Below are 18722 nucleotides of genomic sequence, written 5' to 3' on the forward strand. Positions count from 1 at the left end.
AGTATCGCCCAGGATGACCAATACAGCGCTCGTATTCGGAGGTCATTCCTTGCCCTGTTGTGTCAGGTAACTTTGAGCCATGCTGTGTTTCTGGGGACTTTGGCCAGGATTGGACTCAAACCGGCATCAGGGGGGTGGCCCCGGGGAGTTACGCTGGATTTGTCTTGCTCCTTGCAAAGGAGGGCTTCTTTGAGTGCCACAGAATACCTCCTCACCTCGGAAAACCATTGCAGAGGCTCCGACTGTCCTTTCCTGCTTGAACAATCTGAGGGATGTTTGCATGACTGTGCTGTGTGGTGGATGGTGGAATTGGGACCCATCTCATCTAGGGGTGGGTACACTAGCCACCGAAGCTGGAGGCGAAGAGCATCTGCCACAAGTCAATGACAGAGCTGGTGGTGTCACATGAAGCCAGCCACCCTTGCCCTCATCTCAGGCCAGAGCAGAACACCTGTGTCTCCAGCCGGTGACATCACCTCTTCCCTTGATCTTGATCTTCAGCGGCAGAAGCAGATTACCAGTTGTTGTGTGATGTCATCCCAGGACTCCGAGTGACTTCTTCAGTGTTTAGTTTCATACCCTGCCTTCCCATCAGGTCCCACCCAGCCGTAGCCAAATGAGGAACAATCTTCAAAAAAAAAAAAAAAGTCTGGCCTGAAGATTAATTTTTTTTCCCCCATCCGCTCTGATTGAAATCTTGTGTAGATTTTTGGATAGTCGGTGTTATTTTTGCTGTTTACAAATGTACACACTTACCAGTTGCCTTTTTGTCTAGTGAGGAGCACATTCTGAGCTACAATGGCAGGTTCTGGCTTTGGATTTGCTGGTGCCTGGAGCCCGTGACAGGGTGGGTCCTGGAGAGTTGGAGCTGGTGACAGGGGACCCAGGAGAAGATTCCTTTCAAAGTGGAAGGATTTTTTTTTGGTTGACTTGGACACCAGGTTTTGTTTCCTTAGCATTTAGCTTTCAGGTCTGGTGAGTTTTTTACTTGATGGGAGTCCGGTGACTGCAAGAGTCTTTCTTATATCATCACACACCTTCTCTAAGTCATTTTCTTTTGGACAGTCCCTGGATTTCTGACTGTACCTCCTGTTTGCCTCCAGGAAGTTGGATGGAAATGGTGGTAATTTGAGCTTGTCCCTGCAGCCTGTCCATTGGGTTCTACCCCTTCAATCCTCCTGGTTTTCAGTGTGTGTGTACTCCAAGCCCTTTATGTGCATCTGTCCTTTGGGAAGTCATTCCTTGCTCTCTTGTTTGAGCTGGTCTTGAGCCATCCTGTGTTTCTGGGGACTCTGGCCGTGATCTAACTTGAGCTGGCTGGTGGGAACTGGCCACAAGAGCTTTGTGGCCTCTATCTCTATTCATGATAAGCAAGCACCTGGCTTCACAGCACTGAGATTTTATGTACACCTGCTAATGTGTTTACTTTTATGAAAGAAAGAAGAGGCAGAAGCAGGGACTGGCATACTTTGTCTCCCGTTGGCTTTATGGCCCTGCAGAGAGATTGGTACGTGCGGAGAGATGGTTATGTATGCAATTGAGACCTAGTAGATGGGAGTTCCCCGTCACCCCCTCCTCTGGAGGTGGATGGATCATGTGCAGGCCTGAAACCCCACGTGGGGTTGGAAGGGCATGGCTCTTGTCTCGGCTTTGCAGCTTTCTGACCTCACTGCCTTTGTGACTTTGGACGGGTCACTCCCTCTCTGTCAGCCTCAGTTTCCTTATCAATAAAGTGACTAGGTTAGGCAAGATGATCTCTAATATGCCTAAGAGTGGAGCTGAGAGTAGGGTTATAAAAGGAAGCAGTCTAGTTACTGATTAAACAGCATGTCTGGGCAGAGTGGAGCCCCAGAATTCACATTGTAGGGACAACCAAAGCCCTGCCATTGAGCCAGTCCCAAAGCTGACAGTTTTGCTGTATAGCAGGGCTGGGGGTGGCCCCTGGTATCCACTGTCCATGCTGTCAGCCACTTTCCCCTTCCCAAGGAGCTTGCTTTCCATTTCCCTTAATACCTGCTTCCTGAGTTCCTGAAGCAGATCACACTGAGAGGTAGAAAACCAGGCTCAAATCTGGGTCTGCCACCAAGTCTGTTGGCTTGCAGTCATCATTTCTCCCTGCCTTATCTATAGAGTGGGAGTGATGGCACCAGTCATGAATGATTCCAGGATTGTTGTGAGCATCAGGTAAGAAAATATTGTGCAATTACTCTGAAAATTGAAAATAAACTTCATAAGGTATTATTTTGTTACATTTTACCTAACACATGTAAACATACACATACTCTATTCAGAGAGTCTAGCCAGAGCCTTACTATTTTTTCATTTATAAACCTGATTAGACTACCAAGGACCATTGGGCATTTAATGAAAATCTACACCCTGAAAGAGAAAGGTGAAGACAAAGTTCTAATGTAAGAAAAAAAAAAATCTAATTAGTATCCTAAGAAAGAGCAAGAAGGTAGTGCATTCATAAAATAAGAAAAGTCTGCTCTAAAAAGTAACCGTCAAAGAATAAAACATCAGTCTTGGAAGTGAAATACATGATTTTTAAAATTAAAAAAAAAGATTCATTGCCTTTATAATAAGGCTTGAGATTAGGTGACATTGGTCCTCCAGTTTTGTTCTTTTTATTCAGAGTCTTTTGCATTTCCATATGAATTTCAGAAGCACTTAAGCAATTTCTCCAAAAAGCCTGCTGAGATTTTGATCAAGATTATATTGAATCTCTAGACAAATTTGAGGAGAATAGCCAAATATATTGAGTCTTCCAATCCATGAACATGGGATATCACTTGATTTATTTAGGTCTTTTAAAATTTCTCTCAGCAGTTTCGTATTTTTTAGTGTACAGATCTTGTATATCCCTTGTCAGATTTGCCCAAGTATTTCATATTTATTATAAATAGTATTTAAAAATTCTCTAAATTTCCAGTTGGCCATTGCTGATATGTAGAAATATAGTTGATTTTTGTGTACTAATTTTGTATCCTGCAACCTGGCTAAACTCACTTAGAATTTCAAAAGCTTTTTTGGGGGCGCCTGGGTGGTTCAGTCGTTAAGCGTCTGCCTTTGGCTCAGGTCGTGGTCCCAGGGTCCTGGGATCGAGCCCTGCATCGGGCTCCCTGCTCTGCGGGAAGCCTGCTTCTCCCTCTCCCACTCCCCCGCTTGTGTTCCCTCTCTCACTGTGTCTCTCTCTGTCAAGTAAATAAATAAAATCTTAAACAAAAAGTGTTTTGATGTACAAAGCTACAGTAACGAAGACAGTGCGGTATTAGCATAAACATACATAAAGAGGTCAATTGAACAGAATGGATCTGGGAATAGACCCACATTAAACATTTTTTTTTTTTTTTTTTTTATTGTCACATTAAACATTATTAAAGAGAGCAATGGAATAGAATGGAGTCTGGAAATAGACCCACAAATATATGGACAACTGATTAAAAAAATTAAAAAATAATTAAAAAAAATATTTTTTTAAGTAAGCTCTGTCCCCAACAGGGGGCTTGAACTCATGACCCTGAGATCAAGAGTTGCCAGCTCTACCAACAGCCAGTCAGGCGCCCCTTGGACAACCTATTTTTGATAAAGAGGCAAAGACAACTCGGTAGACAAAGGATGGTTTGTGCAACAAATTATAGTGGAAGAATTGGATATCCATATGAAAAAAGAAAGAAAGAAACAAAGAAAGAAAAAGAACTTTCATCTATACCTTGCACCAAATAAAACATTTTTTAATTCAAAATGGGTTATAGGTCCAAATGTAAATCTAAAACTGTTGGAAGAAAACATAGGAGAAAATCTTTGTCGTTTTGGATTAGGCAAAGATTTCTTAGATACAACACCAAAATCACAATCCATAAAAGAAAAACTTGACAAATTGAATTTCATCAAAATGAAAATCTTCTCTTCTTCAAAAGACCCTGTTAAGGAAATGAAAATACAAGCCACAGACTAGGAGAAAATCTTCGCAAATTATGTATCTGTTAAAAGATTTGTATCCAGAATATATTGAAAGAACTCTCAAAACTCAGTAATGTGAAGATAAGCAAACCAATTTTAAAAAACTAGGGAAAAGATTTGAAAAGACACTTCTCCAAAGAAGACAAACAGATGGCAATTTAAGCACATGAAAAGTTGCTCAACATCATTAGTCATCAGGGAAAAGCAACTTAAGACCACAGTGAGATACCACTATACATCTATTAGAATGACTAAAATGAAAAAGATTGATCATACCAAATGTTGGATAAGATGTGGACGATGGGAGTCCTCGTCCACTGCTGATGGGAATGTAAAATGATACAGTCACTTTGGGAAACAGTTTGGTGGCTTCTTGCAAAGTTAAGAAAAAACCTGTCATGCAAACTTGCTATTCCACTCATAGGTATCTATCCAAGAGAAATGAAAGCATATGCCAATACAAGGTTTTGTACAGGAATGTTTATAGCAGCTTTATTTGGAATAGCCTTAAATTAGAAACACCCCAACTGTTCATCAACAGATGAATAAGTAAACAAATTGTTGTATATACATACAATGGGATACTACTCAAGAATAGAAAGGAATGCACTGTTAACGTAATAAACCTAGTGTCGTGGATGATTCTCAAAATATTGTGCTGAGTAAAAGAAGCCAGACAATAAGGAGTACATGCTGTAAAATTCCATTTTTATAAAGTTCTAGAAAACAAATCAGGAAGCAGATAAGTGGTTGCTTTGGGACTGGAAAGGGAATCAGGGAGGAATGGGAGGGAAGGGCCAAGAGGAAACTTTTGAAGATGACAGATATGTTTATTATCTTGATTGTGGTGATGGTTTCATGGGTGTATATATATGCCAAAAATTGCACACTTTAAATATGTACAGTTTATTTTGTGTCAACTGTATGTCAGTGAAGCTATTTTTAAAATTCCATAGAAGGTTCACAAGAGTAAATTTAAAAAATCCCAGAATAGAACCAAATGACAAAGAAATGTAAAATATGAGAGGGGGGAAAAACACCAGGATCTCCTCTGTCCTTGGTGTCCTGAAATTTCATCGTGATATATTTAGTTAAGCATGCTCTTTCATTTATCTTTCTTACTATTCAGTGAGCCCTTTGAATTTAAAGATATGTGCCTCTCTTTAGCTCTTGGAAATATTCTTACAGTATTCTTTGATAATGTCCTCTCCCAGGTTCAGAAATTGGGCTCAGGCTATGAGATAGAGGAGAGCTGGGGAAGGGCATTGTTAGAAATCTCCAGATCCCCACTTCGATCCCAAACAAACATACCCCTACCGCACCAGTCCCCCATAAGGAATGGGAAATTGATTTCTCTAGACTTGAGGACACTAGGTATAGAGGAAGGCTGTAGTGAGGGGTGAAAAATAGTCAAAGGCCTATTCTCTCATGTGTTTCAGAATGCTAGTGGCTGGGTTTAAATCACTCTATCCAGGAGATTAGAAAATTATTCTCTGGAGCAATTAAACCATCCCATAGAAAAGATAGACATAGCTTAACAGTTGGGAGTGCCTAGTAAAAAAATCTGGCTAACCACTTAATTGTAGCCTACAGCAAAGCCACTGGTGACAAACCATACACACAGAGCTCCCAAACTGCTTTTAGGACCTCATTCCTAAATATGAATGAACAACCAAACACCCTGAGGCATTTGAGGAAAGTCTTCAACATGAAAAAGAAAGTCAAAAACAGAGAAAAAGTACTTAATAGCAATATAAAGATGAGAAGATTTTGCATCCAAAATTCAGGGAACAAGAAAGAGGAAAATTCAACAAGAAAGAACTCTTGGAAATGAGTTAACAGCAGAAATGAAAAGTTCAGTGGAAAAGTTAAAAAACAATGAGACGGGGGTGCCTGGCTGGCTCCGTTGGTAGAACATGCGACTCTTGATCTTGGGGTCATGAGTTTGAGCCCCGTGTTGGGTGTAGAGATTACTTAAAAAAGAAAAAAGTGAGGTGGATAATAGAGGAAGGATAAGTAGAGAATCAATATAATAGGATGCAGAAAGACTAGAGAAAATGAAGGGGAAGACATAATTTAAGAAATAATACAGGCATACTTTGGAGATATTGTGGGTTCAGTTCCAGGTCACTGCAATAAAACAAATGTCACAATAAAGGAAGTCAAATGAATTTTTTGGTTTCCCAATTCTTATAGAAGTTATGTTTACACTATACTGTAGTCTATTAAGTGTACATTATGTTTAAAAAACAATCTATATACCTTAACTTAAAAATACTTTATTACTAATAAATGTCAAACATCATCTGAGCTCTCAGTGAGTCACAATCACTGATCACAGATCACCATAACAGATATAATAATAATGAAAAATTTGAAATATTGCAAGAATTAGCAAAATGTGACACAGAAACTGGAAGTGAGCAAATGCTGTTGAAAAAATGGCACTGATAGGGACTCCTGGGTGGCTCGGTTGGGCATCTGCCTTCGGCTCGGGTGGTGATCCAAGGGTGCTGGGATTGAGTCCCGCATCAGGCTCTTTGCTCAGCAGGGAGTCTGCTTCTCCCTCTGCCTGCTGTTTCTCCTGCTTGTATTTTCTCTCTCTCTGACAAATAAATACATAAAATCTTTAAAAAATTTTATAAAAAATTAAAAAAAATTGGCACCGATAGACTTGCTTGACATACGGTGCCACAAACCTCTAATTTGTAAAAAGTGTGTTATCTGTGAACTGCAATAAAGCAAAGCACAATAAAACAAGGTATGCCTGTACAAGAAAGTTTCCCAGACTGAAAGAAATGAATTTCCAAATTCAAAGGGCAGGTGGAGAGAGCTCAGCATAATGAAATTTAAAGACCCAATTCAAAGCACATCCTCAAAGCTTTCAGATAGGGATAACAAATTATGAATAAGAAAAAAAATGGATTTGTTCTGTTATCTTATTTCTCAAAAGCAAAATTAGAAGCTAAAAAACAATGGAGCCTTCGAAATTTTAAGTGAAAATTATTTGAAACCTATAGGTCTATACCCAGCTAAACTATCCACAAATGTGTGTCAGGTACTCAGAAACGTGCAAAGTCTCAAAAATTTTCTCTCTTGGGAAGCTACTGAAGTATGTATTCCACCAAAATGAAGCAAGCCAAGAAAGATGAACACATGGAATCCAGGAAATAGGGGTTTTAATACAAGAGGGAGAGGAAGGAAATTCCCAGGGTGATATTGCAGGAAGTTCCAGACAATAGCTATAGGAAAGGGCAGAGAGTTCTAGGAAGGGAAGCTTCCAGGAAAAAATGAAGTGGGAGGGTATTTGACAGACTTTATGTGTGGAAGAGTAGAAAAATATTACAGAGCTCTTAGACTGTATAGAAAGACCTGGGTATATGTTAAAAAGAAACCCAAGTAAATGAATTTTGCAGCAGGAGAAATAAATTAGTTGTACTGGGGAGGAAACAATAGTGAACACTATTTCCAAAGACTAATACAGTTGACCTCTGAACAACACGGGTTTGAATTGCGTTGTCCCACTTATATGTGGGTTTTTTTTTTAATACATAAATATAGTATAGTACTATAAATATATTTTCTCTTCTGATTTTCTTAACATTTTCTTTTCCCTAGCTTACCTTATTGTACAATATGTAATACATATAACATACAAAATATGTGTTAATCAGTAAGTCTTCTTGTCAACAGTGGGCTGTGAGTAGTTTTGGGCAAGTCAAAAGTTACATGTGGATTTTTGATTGTGTAGGGGGTGGATACCCCTAACCCTGCAAGGGCCAACTGTAATGAAAATATAGAGTGTGGATATAATTAAAAAAAAAAACAAAAAAAACAAAAAAACCTTTAGCCCTATAACTATTGGGAGGATGGGTGAGACAAAGAAAGGATATTAAAATTCAAATTATCATAATAGTAAGTCAGATGCTTATATTTTAAATAGATGAATCAAGAGATAGTGTTATTTAGAAATATGGAGATATATTCCACAATAAGCAGATCATGAAAGCATTTTAGGTGGTCACCTCTGGGCTGTGTTTCTTTCCTTTTTAAAAATTTATTTTATTGAGCTATAATTGACATAGAACATTGTGTAATGTTTAAGGTATAGAACATGTTGATTTGATACATTTATATATTGCAATATGATTACCAAAGTAGAGTTAGCAATGGGGTGTTTTTCTGTATGCAATATTAGGGTCACAAAAATAACCAATTACGAAACAGAAATATGAGTATCCAGGGTGGCAGGAATGGGGAGACTCTTATAATGGTGAAGTTAATAGATGATGTTTAAATGTAACAAATCAAGAAATGTCAGTTCAAGCACATCATTGAGAGCATTAGGAGGACACCAGAAGAATCACATCTGGAAACTGTTAAAATGGCCGCATCTGTGGAATTTGGGGGTGGGGGCCATTGCTTTGATTACATACCCTTTTGGAATGGGTCTGAAGTAGTTAAAGCTGAAAGGGCAGAGCTCCTCTCCGGGGTTTAGGGCAGACAGAGTGTGTTATAGTGCCGAAGAGTTTGCCTCCCTGTCATTGCGGGCCTGTAGACACCCCAGCCGCCATACTCATACTCCTCTCTTCCTGGAGAGCCCCTGACTGGGAGGAGCCTAGGAGGTAAGCTGCTGTCCTCTTTGTTGGAAGTTTTGCTTTTCCTGCTCTCCGGTGAGCGTGGGTGTGGATTCCAGTAGAGACCTGGCCTCATGTCACCTTGAGGTTCCAGACTGGGACACTTGAGGCGGGAATCAGTGGCTGGTTCCACGGTGGCATGGCAGGGCTGCCCGGGTTTACTGCCTTTTTACTTCGGGCTGGTTAAACATTGGCAGAGCAAGGCCACTGGGTAGGGTGTACGGTTTCTGTGCGGCCCATAGGCTCCTGCCCCCCTTCCCCCTCCGTGATCAGTGGGGACTGGAGCTGGCAGGGGCTCTCACACCACGCCCCAGGGCTGGGTCAGCTGAAGGAGAGGCTGCCTGTAGAGGCTGACACAGCCAATCATGGCCCCGGGCATGGCCCTTTCTCCCCACACACGGGCATCCACCTGCGTCAAAGATGATTCATTTAAGTGGAAAGCCTCCATGACTGGGTTTCATTTTCATTTAAACTATCAATTCTTAAGCGATACATGTGTGGTGCTGCCCAGACACGGGGATGCGTGGATGAGAAGGCCACTTCTCATTTCTCCCTGCTTTTTTCTCCACGCAGGACCTTACAAAGGGTAAACATTCTTCTTGGAGCAGGGCTGGGGAGGCTGTTGAGGGGAGGGAGAGTGTCTGAGCTGTGTTGCATTTCTCTGTTCAGAGCATGAACGGCATTGAGGAAGGTGTGGAGTTCCTGCCAGTCAACAACACCAAGAAGGTTGAGAAGCGGGGCCCGAAGCGTTGGGTGGTGCTGGTGGCCATGCTGGTCGGCTTATTCTTGCTTTCTCTCGTGGCTTGTTTCCTGGTGTGGCACTTCCAGTGTGAGTAAAGCCAGGGGGTGGCTCTGGGACGGGTGGTTTGGGGGTGGCTGTACCTCCCCTCTCAGTGGAGCGATGCGGGGGCTACCGGTTGCGGGGGACGTGAGGGAGAGAACGGGGGTGCAGATGGGGGGCAGATGAGGAAGGGTCCAGGGCTCTGTCTCCCCTGGCTCTTTGAAGCCATAAGGGAGAAGTGTTGGCCCAGAGGCTCATGTGTCCACTGGCCCCTCCTGGCATTCGCTCCCTGGGGGTTGCTGAGGGCAGCTTGAGGATGGCGGCGGGGACGGCGTCGCTTCCTCTGACCACCCTCCTTCTCTGGTCTCCCATAGACCGGAACGTGCGGGTTCAGAAAGTCTTCAATGGCTACCTGAGGATCACAAATGAGAACTTTCTGGATGCCTATGAGAACTCCAATTCCACTGAGTTTACAAACCTGGCCAATAAGGTGAAGGAAGCGGTGAGTCCAGCCCTTGGGCAGGGAGCCCCGTCCCTGCTGTCTGCCCTGGCACTCCCACCCCACCCGGGCCGAGAGGACACGGCTCCCTTTCCTCCCAGATCCCTGGGCTGCAGGTGGCATGGGCTTCCAGGCACCTGGGAAGGGGGCCCAGGTCCCCAGGGGGAGGAGGCGGCACAGGCTTGGGCAGGGGGGGTTGTTGCTGCTCTTTGGCCAGCCGTGAGCCTTCTCTCCTTCCCTCAGCTGAAGCTGTTATACAGTGGGGTGCCATCCCTGGGCCCCTACCACAAGGAGTCGGCCGTGACTGCCTTCAGGTGGGTGCTGGGGAGAAGGCTGGGTGGGATCAGTACAGTGTGTGTGTGTTTGGGGGGCAGAGAGCTCGCAGATTGCGGGGTGATGGAGCCGCGAGGTCTGGCTTGGGGAGCAGGGCACCAGGCCCTGTTCTTCCCTCAGCTCACGGCATCGTGCTGTCTCCCGGGCAGGGGTCACCGCAGGGGCGTTGCCAGGGTGACGTGGGTGAATGCAGGTGATACGGGTGAATGCAGGTGAATGCAGTGGCCACAGACGCTGTTCAGTAATGGTGGTGACCGTGTGTTACTTTTCCAAACTTGGCTTTGGAAGGCTTCAGTGAGTCTTCATATTTTTCTTGCTCAACCAGCCTTCAACATGCTTCTTTAAAAATAGACTTTATCTCAAAAGTGCTTTTGATTTTGTTAGTTTAATTTAATCCTTATGAATGCTGTGTGGCAGGTGGCATTCGCATCCTCTCTCCGAGATGAGGAGGCAGACTTAAGAATTTGTTATTCAGTGCGCCCAAGCTAGTGGGAGAGCTGGGTCCACAGCCCAAGGCTGCTGTCCCATTCCTAAACCCGATCTGGCCCCAGAACACGTCTGGTTGGGCGTGAGACTGAGAGTAGAGGGTCAAGGGGCAAGATGTCTGGCTTAAGGGATCAAAAGGTGCGGAAGCATAAAAGAATCTGGGGTGGGCCCCTGCCTGGAGGAAGGTCTCTTTGGGGGCCTGAGCCGTCCGGTCTGCGCCGGGGATCTGGGAGAGTATGGGGACAGGTGGGGTGCCCAGCACGCCCCCCCACCCCGTCCCGTGCCTCAGGCTCACCCCTCTCCCCTAGTGAGGGCAGCGTCATCGCCTACTACTGGTCCGAGTTCAGCATCCCCAAGTACCTGGTGGAGGAGGCCGAGCGCGCCATGGCCGAGGAGCGTGTGGTCACACTGCCGCCCCGTGCCCGCGCCCTCAGCTCCTTCGTGCTGACCTCCGTGGTGGCCTTCCGTAAGTACAGGGACGCTAGGGGTGGGCGTGTGTTGGGCCCATCTTCGGTGGAGCAGGGCCAGGCCCTGGACCGTTGGGGGAACAGCACTCCCGAGCCAGGGCACGGAAGGAAAGACTGCCTGCTGGCCCCGCAGCCCCCTCTAGGGGAGCAAGAAGCAGGAATGAGGAAATCGACCACGCCAGTAAATACTTCGTTCTCCTTCTTGTTCTTCAGCCACTGACTCCAGAACAGTACAGACCGCCCAGGACAGTAAGTATCACGCCCATCTCCCAGAGAAGAGGACGGATGTGGCCAGATGCCCCTTCAGTCAAGGGGGTCCCCAAATCATGCACACACACCCCCCGCCGTCTCTCCCAGGCCATGAGAAGCCCCCTGTTCGGTCTCTCCCGGGTCCAGGGCAGCCTGGGACATCTCGGAGGGCCTGGGTGCACCACCAGGGAGGCTCCGGTGGCTCCCCCACGGCCACTCTGTCTCCCACACAGACAGCTGCAGCTTCGCCCTGCACGCCCGGAGCGGGGAGGTGACCCGCTTCACCACACCCGGCTTCCCCGACAGCCCGTACCCGGCTCGGGCCCGCTGCCAGTGGACCCTGCGGGGGGATGCCGAGTCCGTGCTGAGCCTCACCTTCCGCAGCTTTGATGTCGCGTCCTGTGACGACCGTGGCAGTGACCTGGTCATGGTGTATGACACTCTGAGCCCTGTGGAGCCGCGTGCCGTGGTGCAGTGAGTGTCCCGGGGACGCAGAGGCGGGCGGGGGCGGGGCGGTGGTGGGCTTGGTGGCTGCCCACGGAGGGAAGCACAGCGTGGGCTGGAGATAGACTGTGGGACTCGAGGCCCCCGCACACGTTCCAGGCAGCAGGGATCAGGTGTGTGTGGGCCTCGGCGTGAGCTCCCGCAGAGCAGCTCAGAGGCGATTTCATCAGCCGTGGCCAGGGTGAGGAAGACTCAGCGGCCCCTCGGTGCCCGCGAGCTGGGTGCGCTTCCTTTCCTCACCAGAGTGGAGGTGCAGACCCCACTTTATTACACTCACTTATGTTGAGGCCGATGGATCAGGATTGAAAAAATCAGGATCTTTTCAATGATCGCTTGTTCCTGACAGTTCCCAAGAGGAGGGGCAGTCCCCAGGTGTGGGGCCACATGGGGAAGCCCCAGGGTCAGTCAGGAGGCAGAGGGGGCTGGGGGGAAACAGGGGCCAGAGCCTTTGTCATGGTTTCCGGGAAAGGCAAGGCCAGGCCTTGTATGCAGGTTAAGAATTGGCTGGTTCAAATAATTCCAGTGGGTTCTGGGGCACAGGGCCATCTCTGGTTGTCTGGGACCTGGTTGTGGGGTGATTAGGGCCACCTCCATTAGGGTGGGTGGTCGCCTGGAGGGAAGAGCCCCATGGAGGAGGTGGTTGGGGTGTGGGCTCTGGATTGAGGGGTGTTTGCATGTGAAAGGCTTGCCCAAGGGTGAGTGGGAATTGGCTAGTCCTGGGAGGGGCAGTGTCTCCAGAGTCAGCAAGGCCCCAGCGGCCAAAGCATCAGGATTACAGGAAATAAGAAGGCATCATACACCTGCTGAGGAGGTGGGGGTGCCCAGATGGCCACCCGCACCCCCCACCCCCCGCCAGGATGGAGCGTGCCTCTCACAGCGCTGCGGGTGGGGGTGGACTGCCCCCTCCTCAGCTCTTCCTGACTCAGTGGGCCAGAGCCTTCCCTTGCTGTCTGCAGAAATGAGCTGGGCAGACGTTTCGTGATAAATAATGGGCTAGAATTCAGGCTCCAAACAGGATAGAACCATCTGCCGCCACAGCTCAGCAGCCAGGTCTCCAGGCTGAACACCCTTTTTCTGCAAGGTTTCTTTCCTTCTCTCTAGTTTATGAATTGTACAACAAAATCAGCACATGGCTCTGAAGGGAAAAACTGGGAAACAGACATGCACAGAGAGCACAAACCTCAATCATAATCTTACTATCTAGAAGTAATCACTGTGAGATTTGTGATGTACGTTCTTCACTCTTTTTGCTGTGTATGGGTGCATTTGTGTATAGATTTAAAAATAGGATTGTGGTGGGCGCCTGGGTGGCTCAGTTGGTTAAGTGACTGCCTTCGGCTCAGGTCATGATCCTGGAGTCCCTGGATCGAGTCCCACATCGGGCTCCCTGCTCGGCAGGGAGTCTGCTTCTCCCTCTGACCCTCCCCCCTCTCGTGTGCTCTCTCTCTCTCTCATTCTCTCTGTCTCAAATAAATAAATAAAATCTTTAAAAAAAAAAAATTAAAAAAATAAAAAAAATAAAAATAGGATTGTGGGGCGCCTGGGTGGCTCAGTCATTAAGCGTCTGCCTTCAGCTCAGGTCATGATCCCAGGGTCCTGGGGGGAAGCCTGCTTCTCCCTCTCCCACTCCCCCTGCTTGTGTTCCCTCTCTCGCTGTGTCTCTCTCTGTCAAATAAATAAATAAAATCTTTAAAAAAAATAAAAATAGGATTATAGGGCACATTTGGTTTTGCTATCTGCTTCTTAAAACTGAAGTATATCATGATGCTCTTTCCGAATCAGTAAGCTTGTTTTTGTCATTTGTAATGGTTGCATAACGTGGCGTTCTTGTGTGGAAGCTTCGAGACACAGTCCTTGGCTGCGTCGGTTCCAGAGCCAGGATGCCTGAGTTTTGTTTTCAGCTCAGTCACTTATTAACTGTGGATCCTTGGGCAAGTTATATCACCTCTCTGTGCCTCGGTTTCCTGGTCTGTAAAGGGGGGGGATTATAGTATTTACTTAGTAGAGTTGTTAGGAAGAACGCCTGAGTGAATAGATACATAGCACTAAGCAGTGCCTGGCATGTTCCTAAGTGGTGTGGGTGCCGTTACTGTTACTATTATTGTTATTATTTACCTCATAGTTGAATGAATCTTCTGTGGTCAGGTATTCGAGGTTTCTGAGTTTTTGCTGTTTGTTTAAAAGGCAGTCTTACAACTAAATCCTTATTCAGGTCGTTTTTGCAGGGAGGGGCTTTGAAGTGACCCCACCCTTGGCCTTTTGTGGATGGGACCGGGGTTAGGGACGCCGGGGTTCTTTGTGCTCTCGGTAACACGCACCCCTTCTGCCCCCCCACAGGCTGTGTGGCACCTACCCTCCCTCCTACAACCTGACCTTCCTCTCCTCCCAGAATGTCCTGCTCGTCACGCTGATCACCAACACCGAGCGGCGACACCCTGGCTTTGAGGCCACGTTCTTCCAGCTGCCTAAGCTGAGCCGTAAGGAAGGGCACGGCGGGGCAGAGGAGGGACAGATCCGAGGGGCGGGCCTGAGCCCATGAGGCGCAGGACAAACCCTTCGGCTGGTGAACTGGCCTTGGTCGGTGACAGAGGTGGGAACCTTAAGCCACAGGGCCTTTTGCCTCTCATGTGGGTCGGAAGCCCTCCCTAAAGGGGTCGGACTCCCAGCACTCACACTTCCCAGCCACTGGTTGCGGAGTGTGCAGATGCCCAGGCGTGCAGCTTGAGAGAAGGGAGGGCCGGCTCTGCCGGGGTCCTCGATCCTCAGGCTCTTTCTCCTGCGTTTCCTTTCAGACTGTGGAGGCTACTTACGTGGCACCCATGGGACATTTAGCAGCCCCTACTATCCTGGCCACTACCCGCCCAACATGAACTGCACGTGGGACATTGAGGTAGGAGCTGTAGGGTGCCCGTGAGAGCAGAAAGGGGGAGAGAGGGGGAGGAGGTGGAAGCGGGAGAGAGGGCAGGAGAGCTCAAGGGGGAGGGAAGACAAGAGAGAGGGCTGCTCTAGGATGGCAAGTGAGGAAGGGCAAGGAGAGGGAGATGGGCTCCCTTAGCAGCTCCCAAATAGCAAGTATCTAAAGCCTTGCAGGGTGGGACAGGGTGGAGGAGGGCTGATCTTACAGCGTCCCCAAGACTCAAATCCTAGCTCTTGATCAGCGGCAGCCTGAGGGACCTCGGGCCAGTCACCCCACCTGTCAGTGCCTCAGCTTGCTCCTGGGTAAGAGGAGAGTAACGGTGTCTGCCTCTCAGAGGTGAAGTCGCAGAATGCGCATGAGGCGTGGAGAAAGCACTTGCTGGACGGCAGCGAGACGAGAGTCTTGCCGCCCGGGCCGCCCCTCACGCCCTCCGAGTCAGCGACCCGGCTCGCCTTCCTTTCTTCGATGATGCCGGGAGGACCTCCAGCTTTCTTTAGGAATAGAAGAGTGTTTCTTGCCTCTGAGGCTAGAAGTTCTTCCAAACGTCCAACCTGAGGCCCTCCTGCTGTGTGTTCCGTATTGCCCACACGGGTCGGAGAGAAAAAACGCAGCAGTCGTGCCGTGTGCCATGGTCCCCCAGTGCCCGTGGCCAGCAGCACGCCGTGTCCCTGGGTTTAGGAGGAGGGAAGGACGCAGCAGACCCCCCAGCAGCATCTCCCTCCTTAGGTGCCCAACAACCAAAATGTGAAAGTGCTCTTCAAGCTCTTCTACTTGGTGGAGCCCAACATTCCCCCGGGCTCCTGCCCCAAGGACTACGTGGAGGTCAACGGGGAGAAGTGAGTGCCCTGGAACAGTGCCGTGCTGGAGGGGCAGGGGTGCCGCCAGCCCCTCCGGATCCCCTCCTTACCCTTGACCGCCCCCTGCAGGTACTGTGGAGAGAGGCCCCAGTTTGTAGTTACCAGCAAGAGCAGCAGGATCACTGTGCGCTTCCACTCCGATCAGTCCTACACCGACACGGGTTTCCTGGCCGAGTACCTCTCCTATGATTCCAGTGACCGTGAGTACACGTCTCTAGAAGGAGGAACCTGGCTAGGGGGACTGGCCCACAACGAACCCTCTGCTCTGTATCTTCCTAGCATTGTGCTTCCCTGAGTCTGAGATACCAGAGAATGCAAGGTGCATATCACTCCTGTGGCCTTTGGAGGGATAAAATAAAAGGCGGCCATAAATGCATTTCTTGGCAAAGGTGGGCAGGGAATGCTGGTACAGGCCGTGCCCTCGAGTCTCTGTGGGAGGCACCGGAGCCCGAGGGCCCCCGGGTTCCTTTGGGCCATCTGTGCCTGTGTTTCAGCATGGCCACGCCTCTGCCGATCCGTGCCTGTCTTTGTGGCCTTTTAGCCCCTTGGGGAATGGCAGCGTAATTCTGAGACACGGGAGAAAATCCTGGGGCAGGACTTGTCACGTGAACTACTCCGAGCTCTGAAAATTCTGCAGTCTCCACCTAAGAGATGGGGCAGTTTCTGTGGCCTTTAGTTTCCCTGTCTGCTGTGTGCAGAGAAGTTCGTCCGCATCCATGGTGACTTTTTGTGTCAGCCCCACGTCAGAGAGTAACCTTCTGGGAGACATTTTAACTACACACGAGAATCCAAATTTAAGTTAAAACGCAACAGCACGGCTCACCACCCAAAGTGTAACTGGCCGACCGAAGCCCTTTGATAAGTAACTAAGCACCGATGCAGCGCACAGGTGAAGGCCCCAGCTTCCGGGCCAGGCTCACCCCCATCCACCCTCAGCTCCGTCCCCGGCCTCACGACGTCGGTTGGCGGACACATTCCAATTGCAGAAACACGGAAATGTGGGAAAGGCCTTAGAAGTAAGGAAATCTCGGGATGCCATTTGGCACTTGGATAGGATGCGTACGTCATCGATCCGCTGAGCTTCGGTTGTTCTGTGCTGGGCAGGGGGAGCCTGGCACTTGGGGCCATGTGGCCGGCAAGGACACAGGGCAGGAGAACCGAGTGCACACCCAGCCAGCCTCTCTCCACTTTGTCTGGAGCTCCCTGGGGCTTGGTCACTGGCAGTCAGGAGGGGCCCCTCGCTGTGGGTCTGCGGCTGGCCCTCCCGTGCTGGCTGTAGGTTCTAGGAACCCCACTTGCCACAGCTGGGTGGGGCTGGAAGACCCCTGCCCTCGGTGCCAACTGCAGCCCGCTCCTCTCTACACTGAGGGCTGGACGGGGAAGAGTTTTCTGTTTGGTCCTCAGTGTGGCGGTGAGGGTGGCCCCGAGGGAGGGCAGCCGGCGTGGGAGGCAGGGCTGGTGGCCGTGGACTTGAGGCCTGCCCTCTCCCTTGCAGCATGCCCGGGTAAGTTCATGTGTAGCACGGGGAGGTGTATCCAGAAGGAGCTGCGCTGTGACGGCTGGGCGGACTGCACGGACTACAGTGACGAGCTCAACTGCCGTGAGTCCCCTCTGCCCACGCCGTGTCCCGCTCCTGGATGCCGTCCCCACCCCCCACGCCCCGTGTAGACCTCACGCCCCACCCCTCCTTCTGCGGTTTGGGTATTTCTGCAGAGTAGAGTAGAGAATTTCTGCAGTACCAGGCTCAGCTTCCATAGCTCGGGACGCCGGGACGCCCCAGAACCAACCCCCCCCCCAGCAGGGAAAGGGGTCCCCAGGCAGCTGTCTGGTCGCGCCTGCTTCCCTGGGAAGCAGTGAGCAATGATTGATGTCAGAGCGAGGGCCCGGAGCCCAGCTGAATGCTACCCCGTACTCCCTTTAGAATGCAACGCCACCTACCAGTTCACGTGCAGGAACAAGTTCTGCAAGCCCCTCTTCTGGGTGTGTGACAGCATCAACGACTGTGGGGACAACAGCGACGAGCTGGAGTGCAGTGAGTGTGGGGTGGGGCTGGACCGGCCTCCCTGCGGCCCACCCTCAGCAGGGGCCGCCGAGCCACTGCTGAGTGTTGGTGCATCCCACCCCCAGGCTGTCCGGCTCAGACCTTCAGGTGTGGCAATGGGAAGTGCATCCCACAGAACCAGCAGTGTGACGGGACGGACAACTGTGGCGACGGCTCCGACGAGGCCACGTGTGCCCTCGGTGAGGCCTGGTGGGAGCAGGAAGGAAGGAAGCCGCCGTGAGCACATTCACACTGCAGGGGGTCCCAAGTTTAACAAACACAAACCACCTTAGATGTTAAGTGTGATGAGAAAGTGCGTCAGTGGGGGGAGAATCTTCCGGAAGGTGGAGAACCTTTGGCGAGGCTGGGAGGACACGGGCATGGGTGCGGATGGGTGGGACAGGCTTGATGAGGAGCATAAGGAGGATGGATCATTAGGTTTTGGTTGGGTGCTGCAGAGGAATTGATTGCCTGCCCCTTGTACTCCTTCTTGAACAGTGAGAACTGTTGCCTGCTCCAAACACACCTATCGCTGCCAGAACGGGCTCTGTTTGAGCAAGAGCAACCCCGAGTGTGATGGGAAGAAGGACTGTAGCGATGGCTCAGATGAGAAGAATTGTGGTGAGCAGGGCCGCTGCATACAGTTGTGCAGGTTGTTCACTGTGCAAGGCACATACAGAGGTGGAACACATGCCAGTGCCTCACTCACCTAGCTCTGCCCTAGTGAGAGGGTGTGTTTGCCTGGGGGAAAGGATGACTTTGCTGATTGGCACAGAGGCACTGTGATCCTGGAGGCAGGGCCCGGGGCCGCCAGCCTGTCAGTGCCTCTGTGGCAGAGCTGACGTCCTGGCCAAGGTGCTAGGCTGGCCCCTGCTGGCCATCCTGCCTGGAGGAGAGAGGGCACAGCTTGCCAGAGCAGCCGGCAGGGTTTTGCCCCCAGCACACCCATGCTTCAGTTTGCGGCCTCGGGTGTATTTCAGAAGCGCTG

General features: G+C 49.5%; 1 protein-coding gene across 1 annotated transcript in view; it reads left to right on the top strand.

Moving 5' to 3' along the window:
* Nucleotides 1–18722, top strand: part of ST14 (suppression of tumorigenicity 14) — a 39955-nt gene that overhangs the window by 12219 nt on the left and 9014 nt on the right. Inside the window, exons 2-15 of the mRNA XM_032426377.1 lie at nt 9270–9429; nt 9756–9883; nt 10124–10194; nt 11008–11165; nt 11380–11415; nt 11649–11889; nt 14257–14396; nt 14712–14809; nt 15563–15672; nt 15763–15893; nt 17189–17293; nt 17615–17725; nt 17821–17934; nt 18233–18355. Coding sequence (XP_032282268.1) covers nt 9270–9429; nt 9756–9883; nt 10124–10194; nt 11008–11165; nt 11380–11415; nt 11649–11889; nt 14257–14396; nt 14712–14809; nt 15563–15672; nt 15763–15893; nt 17189–17293; nt 17615–17725; nt 17821–17934; nt 18233–18355 — 1726 coding nt within the window. The remainder of the gene's footprint in view (nt 1–9269; nt 9430–9755; nt 9884–10123; nt 10195–11007; nt 11166–11379; nt 11416–11648; nt 11890–14256; nt 14397–14711; nt 14810–15562; nt 15673–15762; nt 15894–17188; nt 17294–17614; nt 17726–17820; nt 17935–18232; nt 18356–18722) is intronic.

This window comes from Phoca vitulina, unplaced genomic scaffold (assembly GCF_004348235.1).
Source record: "Phoca vitulina isolate PV1807 unplaced genomic scaffold, GSC_HSeal_1.0 scaffold34, whole genome shotgun sequence".
Classification (NCBI taxonomy): Eukaryota; Metazoa; Chordata; class Mammalia; order Carnivora; family Phocidae; genus Phoca; species Phoca vitulina.